Source organism: Mercenaria mercenaria, chromosome 3 (genome assembly GCF_021730395.1).
Source record: "Mercenaria mercenaria strain notata chromosome 3, MADL_Memer_1, whole genome shotgun sequence".
In the NCBI taxonomy this organism is placed as follows: Eukaryota; Metazoa; Mollusca; class Bivalvia; order Venerida; family Veneridae; genus Mercenaria; species Mercenaria mercenaria.
In genome coordinates this window covers 86530230-86552354 of record NC_069363.1, presented here as the reverse complement: position 1 = coordinate 86552354, position 22125 = coordinate 86530230, and the positions used below count along the sequence as shown (strand labels likewise).

Here is a 22125-nt window from a genome sequence, read left to right as displayed (position 1 = left end):
TGTTGTATAGTTATTTTAAACATGAAAAGAGTTACTTAAAAATCGCTTGATTTCTTGGCAAAAATACTTTCTTCGTAATGCCTAACAGTTAAATGGCTTGGTGCGCAGCAGTCACCGGTTTAAACACTCCAGAGTGGCTTTTTTCACTGACCATTCTAAGGCCTGTCCCACTGGGCTCCTGTTTGTGTGTTTTGTATATTATGTAAAATGTTTAACCTTTGTCTACACTGTATGTATTTTTATGTAAATGTTTATAATTCATACAGTCATCCATTGTTGTACATAGTGTTTTATTTTTGGCAAGCTGCGTTCTTGGATCTTTGCTATTCCTATTTGACACTCAAAACCAGGTATATCACTAAGACATGAGTAAACGTTAAAGAATATATATATCAGTAACCTGTATATAATACATAGTTACAATTATTTTCGCACTGAACCATAATAGTACTTCACTAGTATATAACTTGTTACTTACTTCCTTTTACATTAGCAAAAACGTTGGAGAAAATTAAAATAATACCAGTAATCGTCATATAGTCTATATATCATAAAATTAATCATGAATCTGTGATTGAACAGTTTACCCCAAATGTATTTTGCTATTATAGCCCTATTTTGTTGCGGTATTAGACAAAACCTTGACCACGCATTTTCATTCCAGCCTGTCAATAAGTACATTGTATATTACTGGAAAATAGGATCCATATGATATAAATTCTGTTTTAAAGATTCAAGAGTGCTTAAAATCAGAAATACTCTCTTCGATGAGATATGTTGAAACGGAAAATTATATTGAAAACAAATTGAATAGTGAATAACTTTCAAATAGAAATAAAGACAAAATGAAAACGGCTAGCATAGTTATGTTTAAATTTTGTTCATTCTCGACTTCTGATCAAGTTAGTTTATATATGGTTTGTATACCGTTCTCGTGATCACTCTCTTCAATTTTCATCTATTCTCAACATTGAAGTTACAAGACACAACTTGCTTACTTTCTGCTTTTGTTATTTATTATTTGTTCTGATATATCATAAATTATTATAGTTTTAAAACATATTATCATATTCTTGCAATGCCACCTCTTGTGGAAATGTTTTGAAACTGTTCAAGTCATCACTTAAACGTAATATTTGTAAAGGACGACGCTCAAACTGATGGACACGCACACATACTGATGGACCACAATACTTCCTACCTCCACTACTAATGATACTTATTGTAACTTATTAGCATCAAACAATTATTTTCAAAAGTTGCTAACTGCCCAGTCAATAATGAAATAGGAAAAAAGTATTTACCTGTGAAAGTATACTAGACCAAAGTTTCATATTAGGAAATAGGAACAATTACAATAAGCATGCTATGTGTATTACCAGTTTCAACTAGCAAACTAAATACATATATAGCCAGCTGCACATACTATAATATTAGTATAGATGTATCTTACCACTAAAGCTTGAAAACCTTTAACAACTGATTATAACTGTATTATGGAAGTAGCCCTATATACACAATTAATCTATATATTTAGTTAAGTTAAACTAATTTGGTTGAAGACTTTATTGTCATTTGAAGATAAAATATGATAGTGGGCACTGGATGTCTTTAAACTATAATATTCCGCTCCTTTGAGCGTTTGAATTTTTGCATAGATTCAAAATACATCCATTTATACAATACAGCTAGAGGATTATTTACTATTTTTCCCAGTTGATATTTTATCCGAATCCTACTGTTCCATAACTCTTAGTTTTAGAATACTCTTAATGTAGTTAAATATTTAGTTTAAAATGTCGTAAATATATGGTCTCATATAATCGTATTAAACGTTCTTTCCTTTATCAAGATAAAGCCATTTCAGAATATACATGTATTATTTGAAATAAATTTTGACATCTTACTATCATAATAACCGCTAGTTATCTTTAATTTATCTCTTGTATCAGAAGCATATTGAAATATTAGCTCTTATGTGCAAAAGTACGAATTTATGAATGATAAATACATCGTTAGAGTGCAATGTAATATACGAACTAACAATACACGTTTATTACTGGATTTGTTGAGAAAATGGTATGATTTTAAAGGAAATTTGTTTGATAACTACACATACTTGAAAAATAATAATTCACCAGGAAATAAGTATGGGTGATTGAATATACTCACGGTAGTTTGTTTTGGTTAAGCGGAGTTTTTCATCAATATTTCAGTTATGTAACGGCGGTCAATTAACCATACCATTTTCCTGGATTCTGCAACACTATTAACCTCCGGATGATTTCAGACACAATGTAACATATGCCTCATTCGGCGATCAAACTCACGACCCTGCGATCCGTAGTATGCGCTCTCCATACTGAGCTAAGCGGACGGATAATTGCATTGTATTTGTTGCAACAGTTATACTTATGTAAGCAAATGTAGACCTATGCTTTTTAATATATAATTAGCGTAACTATATGTGTTAACATGGAAAAAGCTACATATCAGATGCAAGAACAACGTGTAATATCAAACAATTGCTGGTGCTTATTCATTTTATAATTAAGACTCAATCTGCCACGACAGTAGCTCAAATAGATTGTCTCCTTTAATCATGGTCACAGTCCATTTTCAAAAGAAGGAGCTATTACTAAAATATTTCCTCTTCATTGCTCAGCAGTGTACTCAGCCTACAATATCAACAGATGACTGCAGATACAAATTATAGGACTGTATTGCTATGGGACAGTTTAATTCAGATAGCCATCCGCCAAACTGGCTAGGAGAAGGTCTATATACATGTAGCACCTAAATGATCTCCACAGGGAAGCCAAATGTTCTTAACTGGGTGTCAATGTATCTGTTGTAATCAAATATTGTTTTACAGAACCTGAAGGTTGCTGATCTAGTTTTACATACAGCTTTACTAGTGGTTTGTATTTATGCCACTGGCATGATCGCAAGTGCGAACGACGACTGGCACTTTGACGGTAACAATTTTTTTGTCGATTTATTTTCGAAAAATAAACATAATTTCTAACTGGGGTTGTTAGTCAAAACACTGTGATTAGGGTGTTGAAACATATATGACCTGGAGATAATTTCCCCTGATATGTAAAATAGTTCTTCATACTTCTGGAGTAGATAATGTTTATATCGTATTTAAAAAGGAACACCGCAGACTGCTTTTGAAAACGCGCATGCGCCCCAAACTGCTTCATTTGAGTGTCAGTGTTAAATATTATGTAATATGAATGTAACTATTTGGTCAAGTTTTTTTTTTTACGTACTACTGTACTACTGTACATAGAACTTATTGTACCCTCGTACAACGAAGTTGTAAGGCAGGTATACTGGTTTCACTTTGAATGTCTGTCCGTATATCTATCTATCTGTCTGTAGACACAATTTTGTGAGCACCAACTCTCCTCATCCCCTTGACACAATTTAATGAAACTTCATAAAAGTGATCAGTATCAACAGAAGTTGTGCATGGTGCATGTTAAGTGCTTTCAGAAACAAAAAGCAGTTTTTTGTTACTATACTATATACCTAGAGTCTGTATATGCAATCGTGTGCGCGCCTAATCTCCTGAACACTTCCGCACACTTTAATGAAACTTCACACATGTGATTAGTATCAAACCTAGTTGAGTATGGTGCATGTTAGATACATGTACTGTCAGAAAAAATCTGAGTTACCGAACTTCGTGTATTGTTACTATACTATAAACACACAGTCAACATAATTATGCAATCTTGTGTTCGTCAGATTGCAATGTACTGTGTCTGTACGTGCGTGGGGGAGGCGTACATTCATCGCCATCAGTGACAGCTCTAGTTAAAAATTGGTTTGATTTGCAAACAGTCTAAAACCAATGATGACAATTACACACATCAGTATAGACCGATCTACAATATCTCACTTTCATCTAATGTTTTAGATATATTGAGTACCAGTACTTCAGTATATAGTTTTGTTAAAACATCAATAAAGTAAGTGAGATAACTGAAAAAATAACCTGGAGTTATAATCTTTATAAATTTTACGTACTCTAAATGTCGTCTATTATTGTAATATGCAATTTGGGTGTATACCCTACAGTAGTTTTAGAGTTATGACCAGGACAAGAAAATTCAAATAAAGGGTTATTAGTAAAAGCAATGGGATGATGTAATTATATTTCTTGCATGCGACACATCATCATATCATACTGATCACCGGCGACATGTGTTTGAAATTCATCCATGAATGAAAATGTTGCAGACTGGACACGAAAACCGGACAGTCAATAAAGAGATATAATTAAAAAAGAAAGTGGGGAAGATTTATAGACATTTTATTTGACACATCATCATGTTATACTGATCATTTTTGCCAACTTGTTTTTGAATCCTCCGTGGATGACAAAGTTACAGATCGGGTACAAAGTCTGGACGGGACGAATGGCCAGACGCAGTAATTAATATATGTCATCAACGAGGAGGAGCATAACAAACGCTAGGTCTTAATACCTTTTACTGGACACCTCATTCTTTCCCATTTGAGGGTACTTCGTTCAAGCAAAGAATGTTTATAGCAAGCAAATACTTGTTCTTTCCTTAGAGATTTCCAAACATTAGTATGCTACAATTTCAATATAAATGTATAAAACCTCACTTCTAACATTTTTGACACTGGTTTGGATGTACATTACAGATTGCAACAATAACGTTCTTGTGCGACATACAGTTTAATAATCATATCAATATATAATCGCTTTGCAATTATTTCTGTTTAGGTTAGCATGTATGTTATGTTGGTCGTGTGTTTCCAGGTCAAAATATAGCATTACACTAAAATGTCAGTCAGCTACCTGAAACGTACTGTGACGATAATCAATTTCACAAGTGTTATCCCGCAAGTTTAGCCGTTGACGGAAATACAGACGGTTATTTTAAACATGATAGCTGCAGCCACACAATCGGTAATTCAAGCGTCGATATGCATCATGGACGGTGGATCTGGGAAAACCAGTAAACGTGACTGGAATTCTTATATACAACAGAGATGGGAAGTAATTTGTTGCAATGTTTAATATTTTAGCTATTAAAAACCTTATGTTTACCCACCTAAATGATGAACTTTTATCGTTGTTTTATCGGAAGTTATGTAAAGAGTACATGAAACATAAATGATAAATGAAATAACTGATATTCATGTTGTCAGATTAAAGTGGCATAAATCAGTGTCCATTTTATTGAATATTATTCTGCTTGACATTTTGTGAATTATACTGCAGAGGGCGCAATACCTATTAACAATTGTGTATATGTGTATGTGTGTGTGCGTTTGTTTACCCTCGCCACCGGGTAATCCCATATGGGCGAGAAAACAGTTGTATATATATTCGTTATTCAAATCAAAAACGTTCATAAAAATCACAGCAACTTTATCTTGACTTATTTAAAATTGCAAATAAAGAAAATACTTTCTAAAATGTTCCTTAATATATGTTATTTGCTCTACCTTTTCTGTTTTATACAGAAAAGCGGCATATCCTGATAAAAAGTATACGGCCTATTTCTTATTGTTGATTACTTTAATATATACAACTAGTTATTGACTTACGAGTATAATGCGAAGTTTCAAGTACTAACTTGAAACAAACCTAATAAAATGTTGTATAACATCTTCCCAATTTCAAATTACAGACGAGAAAGTTCAATTAATGAATTTCCAGATATATGGAGATGATTCATTGTTTCACAACAGTTCCGGCACTGACGAATACAACGAAGACATGCTTACTTTTAAACTTGATGGGTTGCGTACCTTTTCTACTATAACAATACTACTTCCAAAAGAACATGGTTATTCAGACGGAGGGAATTATTATTTAACTTTATGCGAAGTTCAAATTTACGCAGGTACAAACATGTTTTAACTTATCATTAAAATTGTTGTATTCATTTACGTTTCAATGTGTATGTTTTGCACGTGTTCATGTCGTTCGGAACATATACAAATGTGCGTGCCAACATTTGATGGGGTGGAGGTGGGTATATAGTGGCGAAGGAGTGGTTACGTGCGAGTGCTCTATTTGTTTAAGTAGATATTACATTACCAACAAACAGGAATTTTATTTGTTGTGATTAAATATAACTAAATCTAACAATGACGACAGTTGTTACTACTACATTTGCTCACCCAGTATGCATGTAAGATACCTCACTTTATTAAAAATGTATATAATTCTGATTTAAGTTCCACGTCCTGCGTGCGATGAAAGACAAACAAACGTTATAAACGGTCAAACGCAGATATACAACAACTCTGGCAGGGTAATTGATAATGAGTATACTGTCGGTACAATCATTGAAGTAGACTGTGAGGAAGATCTTCACCTCGATGGACCACCACGTTTTCAGTGTCTGGCCACAGGCAAATATAATTATCCAATTCCGAAATGTGTTGGTAAGTATTACCTATTAGAAAGAGGTGAATTTTGTTAATATTTTCTAGTAATGTAGTATGACTTTGTCGTTCAAAGTTATCAATTTGAAAACAGTATTGACTGATATAAAGACTATTTGAAATTATAAAGATTCAGATGTACCTTGTTAATTGAATTTACTTCTTTTTGTTAGGATAAATAGCACACAGCCACGATTTTAGGCATTATGGAAACTTTCAATGTTTTGATGGCGGAGGAACTCCCTTGTGCTCCTCCGGTAGGCATAGGAGGGAATATGGGCACCGATTTAAATAGCCTCCTCAGAAAAAAAAAAGAACTCTACCTGCAAAAATGAGACTTCGAACACACTGACTAATTCGAAGTCGAAGTCAGCGACCTAACCTTTCAGCCACAGAGACTCCTCTGATTCAATGTAATAAAACAGATATGTATCAAAACACCGACTTTCACATTTACAACATTTATGTATATACGTATTACATCTCATTAAATACGTAACAGGTATTGATACGTATCTTCTTTGGTAATAAACATGGTCAGCTTTTAACGAGAATTTTCGAGAATTCTCTCCCTTAATTATTTACTGTGTTAAAGCTATTTCCTTCAAGTTGGATTGTCTCCCTTACATTAGCTAAAGTCGTGTCATTCTTTGTTATAGATTTTGCATTGATTTTAATAGACTGTTTTGGCCAATACACGGAAATAAAGTTCGCATATTACACTATAGAAAGAAACAAAACATGTAGGCAGTTTTTGATATAAATCATGTTGTTTTTATAGATTCATATAGAAATATCATTCTTGTAAAGATATAAAACATTTCTGTTAAAAAAGCGTCATGTTAGCTTAATAATATGACATAACGGAATTCATGTTGTCATGTAACTGAAAATGAAAACATTTAAATATTTTTTGTTTGTTTTGTTTTCTTTTGACCAGAAAATGACCGCTAAACATTGAAATCCGAGGATTATTTAATAAACGAAATTTCACACAGTATCATAGTTTTGCTCGAGAAAAACGAGACTTGTTGATGATACATGATTGTATTCCCATTTGGTTTGAATGTCCTTGTACATATATAACAGAAGTTTTGTTTAACATTACGTGCCTAGAGGTTTGCTCTTTAAACATGATAAAATAAAGAAATAAACTAAGCAGTAAGGTATTTGACATGGACAATGGCAAAAGAAACAAGCAATTTAACAAACTTAAAGAAAAATACATGGAAAGAAAGAATCTATTATACGAGAGCTGTCCGTAAGACAGCGCGTTCGACTTTTCTTAGTGCTTGACTCTGAATTAGAGCTTTGCCAGTAAAAACTTTATAAAACTTTAACCAAAAATCTAAGTTAAAAGGGGTATAACTCTGTCAAAATTCAAACAGAGTTGTGGGGATTGTTTCTCCTGGTGTAAACTTTAATAGTAAATAACTATTTTAAGTTTAAAGTCAATAGCTTTGATAGTGACAGAGAAATTTGACATTATCAAAAATTTTAACCAAAATTTCTAAGTCAAAAAGGGGCATAACTCCATCAAAATTCAAATCAGAGTTATAGGGATTGTTTTTCCTGGTGTATATTTTGATAGTAAATAAATATTTTAAGTTTCAAGTCAATAGCTTTGATAGTAACAGAGATATTTTACTTCATCAAAAATACTTTAACCAACGGCGACATCAACGCCGACGCCGACGCTGGGGTGAGTGCAATAGCTCTACTTTTTTTTCGAAAAGGTCGAGCTAATTATGAATCAAGTTCTTATTTTTTCTTATCAGCACTGGTGTATGTGTATCACTGAGATCCGAACTCAATTTATAAAAAAAAATGTACTGATTTATCCTGTCTACTTATTTATAGTGTCTAAGTTACTTAGTTTGTATAAACAATGATATATATATATATATATATATATATAAATCAAATATGCCATTCAGGTATCTGTTTCAGCTTATTATACAATTAAAACATGAAATCAAATTTACCCGTGTAAGCTAAAGTCTCTTTAGCTGTAAAGGTGACTATTTTGCATGCTTTCCACAAACGAAACCGTGACAAAAATATAGGTCCCACTAAAGTCGTGCAAACTCATGGAAAGTACGCTATTATAAATGTTGTTTTTTGTTGTTGTTTTTTTTCCTTTTTTTTTGTTTTCAAGCTTGGATTTCATTTCTAAAATAGACATGATATTGCTCATCTGTAATTTTCCCCTTTTTATGTACAGCGGGAAGTCATGCTGCCTGTAGTATTTTTTATTTAAATAAATGCACTCCCACCAGGTTTCTCTAATCGCCAAACTTGCAGATTACAATATTCTCTAAAAAAAGATTCTTATTGACGTCGTTTTTCTTCTGTCGTCGAATGTTTCAATATTCAAATTTTTTAAAGATATTTAGCTTTCTGTCGGAACTATTGTAATCTATGTTGATTCGTATCGTTCTCATACCACACGCGTACAATTGCGATTAAGGGGACGCATACTTTGAAATTAGAAAAACAGTGGGTGGGGTATGATAAAATTTACCTGCAAAAAAGTACAAGGTTTTGGTACATGAAATGGATACTGTTTCAACTGTTATAAGTACACAAAGGATTGCTCACTAAAATAAAAATGAGAAAACTGAAACAAGAAAGTTATTGTTGAATTACATAAGACTTATTGTGTACATTCAAAGTCAACAATTAAGACTTTTTGGTGCGAAAATAATAGTGCTTCACCTTGTCCAAACATTTATCAATGTCCTACAGATTCTAATTTAAAGAAAGAATGTGAAATATGGTCACTGTCTTGCTTTTCATTTCGCATATGTAAGCTAAAACACATTATTTAGTTTGTTTACAAAGTAGTGCATAAGAAAAGATACGGTGGTCAAGGAATGCCACATTCCAAAACTAAAAGAGTATATTCCCCTTAATACATTAAACATTTATCGTTACAGAAGTCTAGTGGCTTACAATAAGGGCCTAGAAATGTTGCCATTATTAATTTTTAACTTGGTATTCATGAACTACAATGCACTTAAATATCAAAACACATTCAACAAACTTTTGAAAATGTATTGTCTTAAAAATCCCTAAAATAAGGTATGAAATTTGGTTGAGAGGTCCAATCAATGTGTATATGTGCAAAAGTAACATTCCAATCTTGTTCACAAAAGTTACTAATACACAGCAGGCATGTCAATCATCAAAACTGGACGAATATACAGTTATCCTCACTTTAATGTCATTTATAATTTGTCCTTGAATTCTCCACCATACTTTTCATAACTCTGTTTGCACGAGTTGCACGAGAATGCTGTCATTCTCGTAAAAAAATGGGGTCAAATAAGTTGTAAATGCAATATCATCTAAACGTAATTAATGGATTATGCAGTTCAAGATAAACTTTATCTCATAACGTAACGAACATGTATAATGTTGTAACAACAACTTTACTTACACTGATTTAAGTAGCAGTCGGTTTATAAGTGACTTTATTGGTTCATTTTGTGTTTTGTTATTGTTGTCAAAAAGTATAACGGAAGTGCCTCACAACTGAAGCGGAAACCAGTTTGATGCGCAAAGTAGTCCAATGTAAGTAATATTTTTTGACAAATGTCCACAGAAATTAATAATTTTCTAATATTAAAGACGAATATCTGAATAGGATTCATTATTTGATAAGAAATTATAATCATCGACATGTTTTTTTTAAAAATCGTACACGTGCTGACATCTAAGTTGTCTCCCGTTGTTTATTAGAGTTACCTTTCGTCCGGCGCAGTAATACATTTGCAGTGAATCGCCGAGAAGTCGTGGGAAAATTAAAAACCATGTAAATAAACTAAAATTAACCACCTTTTCAAGATGAATTTCAAGTGATCGCCATTATGCATTTAACCCGCCTGACCTGTGTAGCATCTTAGATACCTGTTCTAAGGTATTCATTGTGTAGAATGTCATGTTATGTCCTTGCAATGCTAATCCCACTCTGATTTTTTTTGTTTACATTTTTATCAGTGAGAAATATGGCGTCCATCCCGAGCTGAGCTGAAATGACGTGGCGTTAAATTTTTACATGTTTAAGCAAACCTGGTGTGTTAGAAAGAAAATCTCATCCCTTCAACATTATTTGGAACACTGTTATTGTAAAAAAACCTGTTTTTTCCTTATACAAAATCTTAATATTTTGTGTTGAATGTACTTTCACAAAGACCTCTGTTTTCCTATTACATTCATAGTACCACATCCTTATCCACAAAATACTGAATATTACAGGTGTCCATCAGTATTATATCAGTTTAGGAATATGTATTTTATTTTCCCACCATCGATTTCTTGTATATGCACCCCTTCCGCATTTCTGTATGAACTGTGAATGTAGCAATATGCGTCCCCTTAATTAAACAGTTGGTGGAAAATCAAATCTCTGTTTCGTTAATATTTTTTTCTATTTTTCGGCGACGCCGTCTAAATTCGTTTTCGTTACCTATGCCACGTGACTTCAGTTTGCAAATCAAACTACTTGATAACGCATTATAGATAATTTATCAAAATGGAAGATTTATGCAACACTCTGTCTGATTGGACGAGAGTGTCAATTTCTTTCACTCTGTTGATTGTGCTACGCTGAGTGAAATGTAGACAAAGCGTTTATCCTAAACGACGCTGTTCACAGATTTAAAGCTAACATTGGCTCAATATATTTAGCAAGAATATTGATATATCTCAAAATGATAAGTAAGTTTAATAAATATGATAAAAACCTGTTCAAATACCAACATATATCAAATTAAAGAAAGAACTGAATACGGTCTGCGTATCACATGAATAAGGGTGTGAGTCTTTTATGTAGAGAAGTGCTTTTTAAAAGATTTTCCTTGTTACAATTGTCGTCTGTATATGAAAAGGTTTCTTGCTTTTGTGACTTATTGAGATTGCATATTAAAATGAGTACTTGTTTGCTTTGATATATTTATTATAAATTATTTAACTGATTTATTATATATGAATATTTTTCTTTAGTATGGTATGCAAATATTGAACTCAGTTGAAATCTGTTTCATTATATATATGCTATATAATGACTGAATCTCATTACACTGAAATGAAGGTACGTTGCATACAGTTTATCTGTGTGATATGACTACGGTCAAACTTTGCTTATGAAACAGAAATATTGAAATAATTACAATTGTATGTTTTGCTTGACCTTCACTTTTTTATAGGTGTGACGTCATTGTCCAAAGATTCACGAATAGCGAATATGCATTTGATAAAGTGGGATCAGTTGGCCTATTTTAGAAATAAATAAAAATAATAAATAAAAAAATCCTTTAATTGATTTTTTCTCATGTATTCTAATCAAACTTGATTTGTAGCATCTTTATTAGGCCCGCAGCCAACTTTGTTCAGCTGGGACATTTGACCCCTTTTAGGGGCTGCTAGAGCTAAAACTAGAAATGCCTTTATACAGCGTCTCATGAACAGCTTGGTGGATCTTTGTCATACTTGGTCTGGAGCATCATTATAAGGTCCTATTCCAATTTTATTTATATAGGAACTTGGGCCCTATTAGGGACCACTATAGCTAAAAGTAGATATGCCTTTCTTCGCATTAATCACTAAAATGTAATGGATTTTTATCAAACTCGATGTGTAGCAATATCGTAATGTCTCCTGCTATTTTGTTACAAATGGGGATAGGGACCAATTTAGCTAAAAAAATAAACACGTTTAATGACCTCTTCTCATGAACCGCTTCATGAATCTTCATCAAACTACTGCTGTAATTATTCGTCTAAGGATAAACGAAACAAAATTGCAACCCTACGAAACCTTTGCGAAAAATTAAAAGAGAACCATTTAAATTGTTAAAGTGCGGTGTTTAGTTTTGCAATTTGAAAAATGTTAGATGAAAGATGAATGTTAGATGAAAAATTCATAAACTTCTTTCCTTACTACAATTCGCCGACCATATTTTTTAAAGATATTTCTTGTTGTCTTATGAGACAATTATGAACGTTATTATTTCCAAAATCTATTTTGAATCGTACGTCAAGTGTTGGTATTTGAGTTCCGTAAATTAACACCGTTTAAACAACATCAGAACTTAAGAAATCCAACAGTTTTTAATTTCTTGATACACTTTGACGTTAAATGGAAGCAAGAAGCTTTTACCCTATTACAATTATACATATACTATTGTATTGTTTATAAAGGCAAGAACACCTACATATTGTTAATAAGTTATCATGTTTTGGAAAATATAATTTATTTGCATCTAAAGTAAAAGAAATTGAAAAGTTTAGTGATTTTCACATTATGTTGAATATAAGCGATGGTGATACTTTTAAAACAAAATTGGAAGCAAGAAGATGTTTAGTTAGAATAAATATATTCACATGAAATTAAAGAGGAGAAATTGATGTATACTGTCATACGTGTTAAAATATTCACAAACTAAAATACATATCTGAAATTAATCATTGAAAATAAATTTTCTATATAATCTATTGCTCAAAATGATATCAGCAGGGAAACCAATATTGATTATCGGATACATTTCAAGGGGACAACCTACTATGATATGCCAGTCAAATATAATAAAAGCTGGGGATGTATACTAATAATATAAATTTGCTGTTTTATTTCTTTTTCCTTTTGCATTTATTATATCTATCACATATGTTTCATACATACCTTGTCAGAGGCGTGTGTACCAATCCCAAAACCTAGCAATGGCCACGTGCTTCCGGACCTGTTGTTATATGAAGTAAATACCACATTAAAAATCGTCTGTGACGTTGGCTATGAAACTCTCAAGACGGACACTATTCATTGCCAAAATGACGGCAAATGGGAAAGTCCGATTCCGACTTGCCAACGTGTTTATTGTTTACTTCAAAGGAAAACTGAACATGGATATTATAGTTTAAATGGACACACAGAAATTGAAAACGTTTCAATTTCAAGATTGGCATACTTGACAGAAGTAATAGGATTATGTGATACGGGTTATACGAGCAATCATTTCCAGAAAAGAATATGCAATAGTGACAAGACCTGGAGTAATCAGGAAACAGCATGTACGCCTGTCCAATGCTCTCATCCTCGAAATATCAGTAATGTTGTCTATACTTTCAAAAACGGCAGTCAGATAGTCCCTGAAACGACATTCGATTACAAAACAGTGCTGAAAGTATCTTGTAAAATAGGATATACTGTAATTGGTCAGGCAAATCGAACATGCGAAAGAGATAAAACATGGAGTGGTAAAGATTCAGATTGCCTAGTTGTTACTTGTGACTTTCCAGGAAACTTTGACAATGGTCATTATATAACAAGAGATTATAATACCTCGGGGAGAAATACACTTACGCCCTATCTTACAGGTAAACTTGACTTTTCTGCAGTGATTGAGGCAGTTTGTGAGAAAAAGTTCATGTTAAAATCACCAAATAGTACACGACAATGTACACAAACAGGACTGTGGCACGGTGAGAAGCCTGTTTGTGTTCCCATAATGTGCAAATGGCCTTTGAGTCTTGAGAACGGATATTATCAAGCATCAAATAGTCCAACAGCACGTGGAATGTCGTATAATACGACGCTCATGGCTATATGTAATGAGACGTACAAACTATCTGAAAACTACAAAGATAGGCGATGTAATGAAGACGCGGTCTGGGACAGTTCTCCTGCAGTCTGTGGTAAATTAATTCATTTCATTATTTAACTATAAATAATGCTGTTATCAGAAAAGTAAGAGTACATTTTGCTTTTTCTAACGCAAATCAGTGTGAAGGTGTTTAGTTTGTGTGTATGTACTCTAAATAAAAACAGAGCTGAGAATATGACATTCTAAAACATCTGATGGTCTATAGATACATTGTATAATTTACAGAGCCAATGTGCGTATTACCAGCCGTGGAAAATGGCCAGTTCATAAATGTGCCTTCTACAGAGTTTTCGTTAGGAACAACACTTCGTTTTACTTGCGACCCTGGATTTATAACAGGATCGACTAACGATACTATCACATGTCAACAAAATCATCAGTGGAGCGCAACACCGGTTTGTCAAGGTATTGTAGTATATATGAGTATGTATGAGCATTCCCTTTGTGTCAGATGTGTAACAAAAAAGTTCGCTTCAGTATAACAGCGTTGTTCTTCTAATATAGCCTATGCATACAAACGTGTGTTTACAAAACCATTTTCTCCTTATGCAGCTGTAATATCAGAATCTCATCTCACATTTTCTTTCACATTTGGTCCGCATTAGACACATGCTCGAAACTAAATATAAATAAATTCTTATTTCAAGATTTTTATTAGTTTAACGAGATATTATAGTTGAATATACTGGGCAGTTGCTCTTAGTACACAAATACGCATTAATACGAGAATGGGACTTAAAAACGGTTATTTTAAACAAAATATACTTTACTGGAATATATGCCTGCATACTTTCCTACGAAAAAGCATGGAATTATTCACCTCTTCATACCAAAATGTATGCTCCCCGAATATAGCTTAGACAAACAGAGGGAAACAGCATTTGTTAATAAGACATGAAGAACAAGGCTTAGAAACATTGAAAAGAGAGTCATGTTTCTTGCATATTAAGATTAATAAAATTCAATTTAGTACTAACAATTTTATACAAAGGGGAGAAAACTAAAATTATCTAAACGTGAGTTATATTTACATTTCACCTCATTGATACTAGTGGTAATTCAGGAATCTTGAAATAAGTCTATTTTGTAACTGCATATGCGGCATTTATGTTTGGGCACACGCTAACATTGATTTATAATTTGCATATTAAGTAGATAGAGTACAGAATTAGTTTGTTTAGGATAGGGAAAGGTTCGTTTATTAAGAGGGTTTATACTGTGCTATTCAGTAGTAGTCAAACGTGCTCGGGCCACCACGTCTGTTGAGATACCGCTTGCATCAAAGTATATCATTTCTAGTTCCGTTTTGTGTTTTTAGGAACACATAATGTTGTATACAGAAGCCAATAATGCTTTGGAGGGGGATGGGGGGTGGGGGTGGAGGTGAGGGGGGAGGGGAGGGAGTATACCGTAATATGAGTTGGAACTTATATATTTTGACTATATGTACGGTAGTATATACATGTACATGTATATATTGATAGTAAGAAAACAAGATCGTTTTATTTACTGGCGATTGGAAGGGTGGAGTACATTTATTATTGGTAAAGGATTGTTTAAACTGGGGTATACTAGTATATTGAAGGAATTCTGATTTTTCTTCTACAAAAAGGAGGGAGAGGTGTGTTAATGAGTAGTATTGTATATCCTAACAATATCCTTTTGTTATCATTTTAGTTTCAGATTAGACATACATCTTCCCACCAACATGTTTCTTAATTACCACTCTTTGTTCCCTGAAGATGTACATATTAATATCAGAAAACCTACTGATTTAACGGAACGGCTAAACATACTAATTTATTAATCTTCAAAAGAGTAATGGCCAAGGCAATATGACACCTTAGTGCTATTCTTAATATCTTATGTACGACAAGGCAATTCTTTATAGGACAAATAAGCTGTACGAGAGTTTTTAAAGGAAATAAAAATGACGCACTGAATTTTTGTTATTGCTTCAACTTGCACAGAGTCAATTAAATATTTTGTTTCCTTAAACCTGTTTATTATCGTTCTGAAGCTTTCGTTGGCGAAAGTGCATTTTGCTTGTCGTTGCTTTCGTTCCTGTTCTCTTTTTTTCGAAGTTGTTGTCTCAGGTGTGCTTCCCTTGTATTCTATCCCGTTTTCGCCACTAGTCATTCATCGTGTTACGCTATGCAGTTATTGGTGTTTTAGTCATTTTTATTATGCATGGCATTTCTGCTATCCCTTATTTTCATTCTTGATTTTTTGCTAAACTGATTTGAAAAATGTGGACCTCATACAAGTTTTCAAAATGGGTGTCTATGGAAAAATCACAATTTTTATAACATTTTCGTTATTTGAAATTTTACAACAATGTAGATTTTAATGAAATTATTCACAGTCGTTTATAAAAGAATGATCTCTAGTATGGTGAATAAAATGAACAAGTTTGTGTGTTTGTTTCGGAGATATTTGCCGATAATTAAAGCGAACCGTTCGTTAAATGCTGATTTTAAGATTTTATTTGGAACCATTTTCTGTGTCAGACGTTTTATACCATATTTTATTTTTTCAAAAGCTCCCTTATATCAGCATAGTATTCCCAAATCGTTAAAACGATGGCGTTTGCAGAAAATGTTAACAACTTGAACACAGTAACTGGTGCGGGTGAGCAGCAGTATATTTCCGGAGTCTGCTTAACTGTATTCTATCCGCTATCTTTGTACTTCAATCAAGTCTAGATGTAAGCTGAAGAAGTTTTGAACGTTTTTCTGTTTATTAGTAGACTAGAAATTATGCATTTTTATATTGCATTACTAAATCCATGTTTCAATAATAGAACCAATTTGCATTTTACCAACCGTGACAAATGGAAAGTTTTCGAATGTGTCATCCATACATTTATCGTCTGGAGCATCAGTTCGTCTGACATGTGTCTCGGGATACAGAGCAACATCAGATACAATTATTTGCCAAGGGAATCATGAATGGAACGTGACTCCCGTGTGCCAAGGTATGATATATATAGAAGCACATTTCATATGACATATCCTTTGTTAATGAATGAAATTCGAAACGTAAGCATAGAAATTGCGTTAATCATGTCAGAATAGTTTTTCATATTCTCATTGCAAATGGCAGTGACTGCGTATTGCGTAAAGTGTGTCTTCTTGCACGATACAGCCTTTGCTACAACATCAACATTGACAATGTACTAAATAAAATGTACATTCGATTATTTAAAGCGACTAAAATGATATAGATCCGCGATTATGTCTCATTAACTTATTCATCATTTGGAAGTTCTGTGAGGTTGGTACTAGTAACATTTTGAATATTATTGCTACTTGTCGTTTTGACAGTGTGGAAAACACTTTAAAGAGGAAAATCCCTGAACTGACAAACTGAAAAAATAAATCACACTAAAAATACTGCTTTTATGACAAATACAATTTTATAATAATCAGACAAGAAAAGTCTAGATGGACGTATTTGATGTCCAAAAAAAAAAAAAAAAAAAAAATGAATTGACAATGGAAAATACACCTTTGCAATGAAAATTTCGATACATTTTATACCAGAGTGTATAAAACATAGAATAGGTCCTGTAAAAATCCATTGAGCTTCTTAGATTAATCAAAAGAACTCAATAAAAGCCCTGTTGCAGAATAGCTGAGTGAAATAGTACAATACTGAAAGTATTGCTCTTTTATTTAATTTATTTAGCCATTCTTACACGTTTCTTTCATATGAAATAGTAATGTCTTGTGTATTATTATAATGTAACTCATAAGTTTGTTTCAGTGAGCAGGTGCATTTATTTTCCCGAAACTTGTATTTCTACAGCACAGTCTGGAGCTAGAAAGAACACAGTGATATATGGTGTTGTATCTGTCGTAGTGGTAATGATTGTGGCAGTAACTGCAGGACTCTGTTACTGCAAGTTTATAAGGTAGGTAACGAAAGTAGCATATCCTGCAAGTTTTAAAAGTAGGTTGATATGAAAGTAGCATATCCATGAACTTGGTTACTGCAAGTTTAAAAAATATGTAAATAAAGTAGCTTTCATGAAATCGGTTATTGCAAGTTTAAAGAGAACGTAACGAAAGTACTCGTTTACTGCAAGTTTAAATATTAGCATATTCATTACAGGATTTAACTTTTTCTGCTGTTCATGCATGTGTTAGCCTTGCCAAATAACGCACAAATTAAAGAAATCCCCTTTCGGGTTCGAAGTTAGATGTGTTGTGCATTTTAAAGCTGGTGCTTAATGGGAATGTCCACATTATAATTGACCATTAACCTATTTCAGTAATTCTTTTTTCAGCTTTAATTTAATAAGTTTAGTCTTATCACTTACAATTTCGAACACTTTGAAAGAAACTGATCGAAGTGAGAAATTGAAAGCTCACACTTGAATGTTTTGTTTAGAGATTAGTAACTGTTATCACCGTTATCTAACTTGATCGACTGCTTTCTGACTCTATCAAGATGCAGCGCTATATCCGCGAGTTCCACAATTGCTTAAAAACATATGTTAACATCAGACAGGTCAGCCAGTTGTTTTTTTTTTCTTCAAATTTCCTGTCGTAATATATTTGATTTTTCCACGCAATTGAGACAATTCCAATTTTTCAACACTAATAAGCGTTCCACAAACTTCCACAAATATTAAGTTACTCATAAAATCAACATGTTTCATATAACACAAACAATTGATTTGTTATACAACTTGACAATGTACGGTTGCAATGTCATCATCAATAAGATCACACAATACGTAAATAATAACTATCTGGTTAGCTCTTTTGTTCTGTATATAATATAATTATGCAGCTCATCGAAGCAATTATTTCAAAGTTAAAATTAATACATTGTATTATACAACTTGAATAGTTGTTTTTATTGGCCGGGTTTTCGAAGAATAACTACCTGGTTAGCTCTTTTGTTCTGTATATAATATAATTATGCAGCTCATCGAAGCAATTATATTCATAGCTAAAATTAATACATTGTATTATACAGCTTGAATAGTTGTTTTATTGGCCGGGTTTTCGAAGAAAAATCCGGCTTGTAGAGTAGGTCTGTCCGGGCGGATGGATGGGCGGATGGGCGGATAATGTGTCTCATGTTAACCCTTTTGTTCATTCAATATCTGGACAAGTATTTCACATAGGGCATTGAAACTTAACAGGTATGTTGGTCTTGATGTGTACATGATTTCAAGGTCACTGGATTAAAGGTCAAGGTCACAGTAACTTGAACATTTGAAAATGGTTTCTGCACAATATCTGGATAAGTATTTCACCTAGGATCTTTAAACTTCATAGATATGTTGGTCTTGATGTGTACATGAACCCTTTTGATTTCAAGGTCGATAGATCAAAGGTCAAGGTCACAGGGATGCGAACATGTTAACCTTTTTTTTCATTCAGTATCTAGACAAGTTTTTCACCTAGGACCTTGAAACTTCATATATATATTGGTCTTGATGTGTACATGACCACTATTGATTTCAGGATCACTGGGTCAAAGGTCAAGGTCACAGAGACCTGAACATTGAAAATGGTTTCTGCTCAATATCTGGACAAGTATTTCACCTAGGACCTAGAAACTTCATAGATATGCTGGTCTTGATGTGTATGTGACCTCAACTGATTTCAGGGTCACTGGGTCAAAGTCACAGGGACCTGAAGATGTTATCCTTTTTGTTCACTCAATATCTGGACAAGTATTTCACCTAGGACTTTGAAACTTCATAGTTATGTTGGTCTTGATGTGCACCTGACCCCATTGATTACAGGCTCAAAGGTCAAGGTCACAGGGATATAAACATTGAAAATGTTTTGTTTTTTTTACTATTATTTGTTTACACCATTTTTTTCTTTAATTTCATTTTCAACCTGTCCATTTTTTCCCCTTTTCCCTTAATATTTCTTATAAATTTGGGGGTTATTTATTGTACGCGATTTTTAGAACCTTAACTCATTATCACCTAATTCCGAAAACCCGGCAAAACGCCGTCAGGCGTTAGCTGCTTGTTCTTTATACATTCCTAACAAGCTCTAGTTCATGAGCACAAAATAATTCAATTGACGCAAGCGTCATGATGTTGAAAGCTGCATAGTTCTCAGAACGGACAACAACTGTACATCTGATATGGACTTACCACGGGTTACAAAAGTAAAGGTTGTATGTATATTTCGAAATTGTTGCCAACTGACATCAAAGTCATCTTAAGGCAATGCAGTTATCGGCACGTACACGGAACAACTCATGCAATAGGCTGTGGACCAGTCTATAATAGAGGTATTTAACATCTGCGAAACATATGCTGAAGATCAACTCTGTACAAATATCTCCTGATTATGTTTATAGTTTTTCATTTTGTTTATAGTTTTATATATAAAGCGAACTATGACCAAAGAAAAAAGGCATTTTGGTAAATAAAGGCCATATACCTGTCCGTAGTTTATATTTAGTAGAAAATTTGAATGCAATTAATCGGTTTAAGCTACCTCTTGGGCCATTCCAAAGCGTGTTCTACCATGTTCTTTAATGTGTTTATATTGTCCTTGTTGCCAGATTGTATTATGATATATAATATTATATATATTTTATCAAAAATACTAATATATTTTCATTTTACACACATATATTACACTAGCATTAGCACCTTACATAACGATTGTTGGCATCATATCAGCATCATTAGTAACAAAGAAACTACTTCATTCTAATGTTGATATATTTTAATCACTACTCGATTGAATGTATGTTCACTTGACATTGCGATTAACTAATTGTTCGAGTTACAAAGTCTTAAAATACATATACATTTCTTATATTGTATTGCAGCCTACCATGGCTTTTATTTTTAGGGACGACTGTCTACGTAATTGCAACTTGTCCTTTTGCAACCCCCGCGCAGGAATATTGTCAAACAATCATCCCTACCTTTAGGAAAATCACGTGACGATGGTACAACCATGTGATCCTAAAATGGCGACAGGCTTGGCAACGCCTGGTAAATCAAATGCTTGCCAGAATCTACAGGCAAATTGACATTTATTTCACAACCTTTAAGAACATACTGAAAGTACTGAATGTATCTATATTTTACAGTATGCCTTTAGTCAAATTCTTTTACTATATTCAAAATACCGTCAAGTAATTTCATTGTTTACATTTTTTGCAGGTGCACGTCACAACACCAGAAAAAAAGAAGTCATTTTAGTATTACAGCATTATGTTTTAGTTTCTGCTCGTTGTACAAGCAAAATATATAATATTCAACTACTGAAATAATAATTTTATACAACAAAATTAAAATATTAGAAAATATAACTCGGCTGAAATTCAGCCCAATTCATAAGTGGTGGCAGTGTCTACTGTGCCGATAAGGGGAAGTAACACTGTGATGGAGTCTTTTCAGTTTTACTATTATAGAATACCGCTTAAGCTGCTGCTAGGGAGTGTGAGAGGCGTTACACAGTTTATTACCTTTCATGAAAGACTGTGACAAACAGAGACTGCTATTATTTTGCTTGGTTGCGTTCTATGCTTCCAAAGAATCCGTTTTAAAAATTTTATTGCCGTATGCTTGTTATTTTTCCATCTTAGTCATTGTATGAATAGTAATTTGCTGAATTTCAAAAGTAAACTTCGCAGATCTTTTGCTAATGATTATAACCGTAATCAAATTGCAAGTAATCAATAGGCTCTTCTGCGACATGGTTTATCACCACCTAATCTTATTCAGGTGGAATTTACAAACTTTGGTGCTTTATTCGGGAAAAGCCATTTCGGGTCATTATTTATAAAAAAAATATTTAAAAACTTTATTAGACTATGGCAGCATTGTTCTGACACACGGTGCCGTTTAGTGATCAGTCCTTTTACATTTGGTCACAACGTTTTTCTCTTTGATTGTGCGATAACGAGACAGGAGGGGACTCAATGGCAATTAGATTTTAAACGTCCTCAAGAGACGGGCTGGTTTGATAATTGTTCGATGTCCCGCTTCGTCTTGGCCTGAATGGTGTTCCTCTTAG

The 22125-nt window shown here is 33.2% G+C and overlaps 1 protein-coding gene across 1 annotated transcript; it reads left to right on the top strand.

Moving 5' to 3' along the window:
• Positions 1–1960: 1960 nt before the first annotated feature.
• On the top strand, positions 1961–18716 carry LOC123524163 (sushi, von Willebrand factor type A, EGF and pentraxin domain-containing protein 1-like). Its single transcript, XM_053539158.1, has 8 exons — positions 1961–2079; positions 2876–2978; positions 4805–5897; positions 6235–6444; positions 13137–14138; positions 14333–14512; positions 16911–17084; positions 17918–18716. Exons 3-8 carry the CDS (start codon positions 5699–5701, stop codon positions 18025–18027), a joined length of 1875 nt encoding a protein of 624 aa, XP_053395133.1. The 5' UTR covers positions 1961–2079; positions 2876–2978; positions 4805–5698; the 3' UTR covers positions 18028–18716.
• Positions 18717–22125: the final 3409 nt, after the last annotated feature.

Bases quoted from the DNA above. Each gene is read 5' to 3' on its own strand.
- LOC123524163 (XM_053539158.1), top strand. From the start codon at position 5,699: ATGAATTTCCAGATATATGGAGATGATTCATTGTTTCACAACAGTTCC. The intron at 5,898-6,234 runs GTACAAACATGT...TTCTGATTTAAG, and splicing joins CGAAGTTCAAATTTACGCAG to TTCCACGTCCTGCGTGCGAT. The intron at 17,085-17,917 runs GTATGATATATA...GTATTTCTACAG, and splicing joins CGTGACTCCCGTGTGCCAAG to CACAGTCTGGAGCTAGAAAG.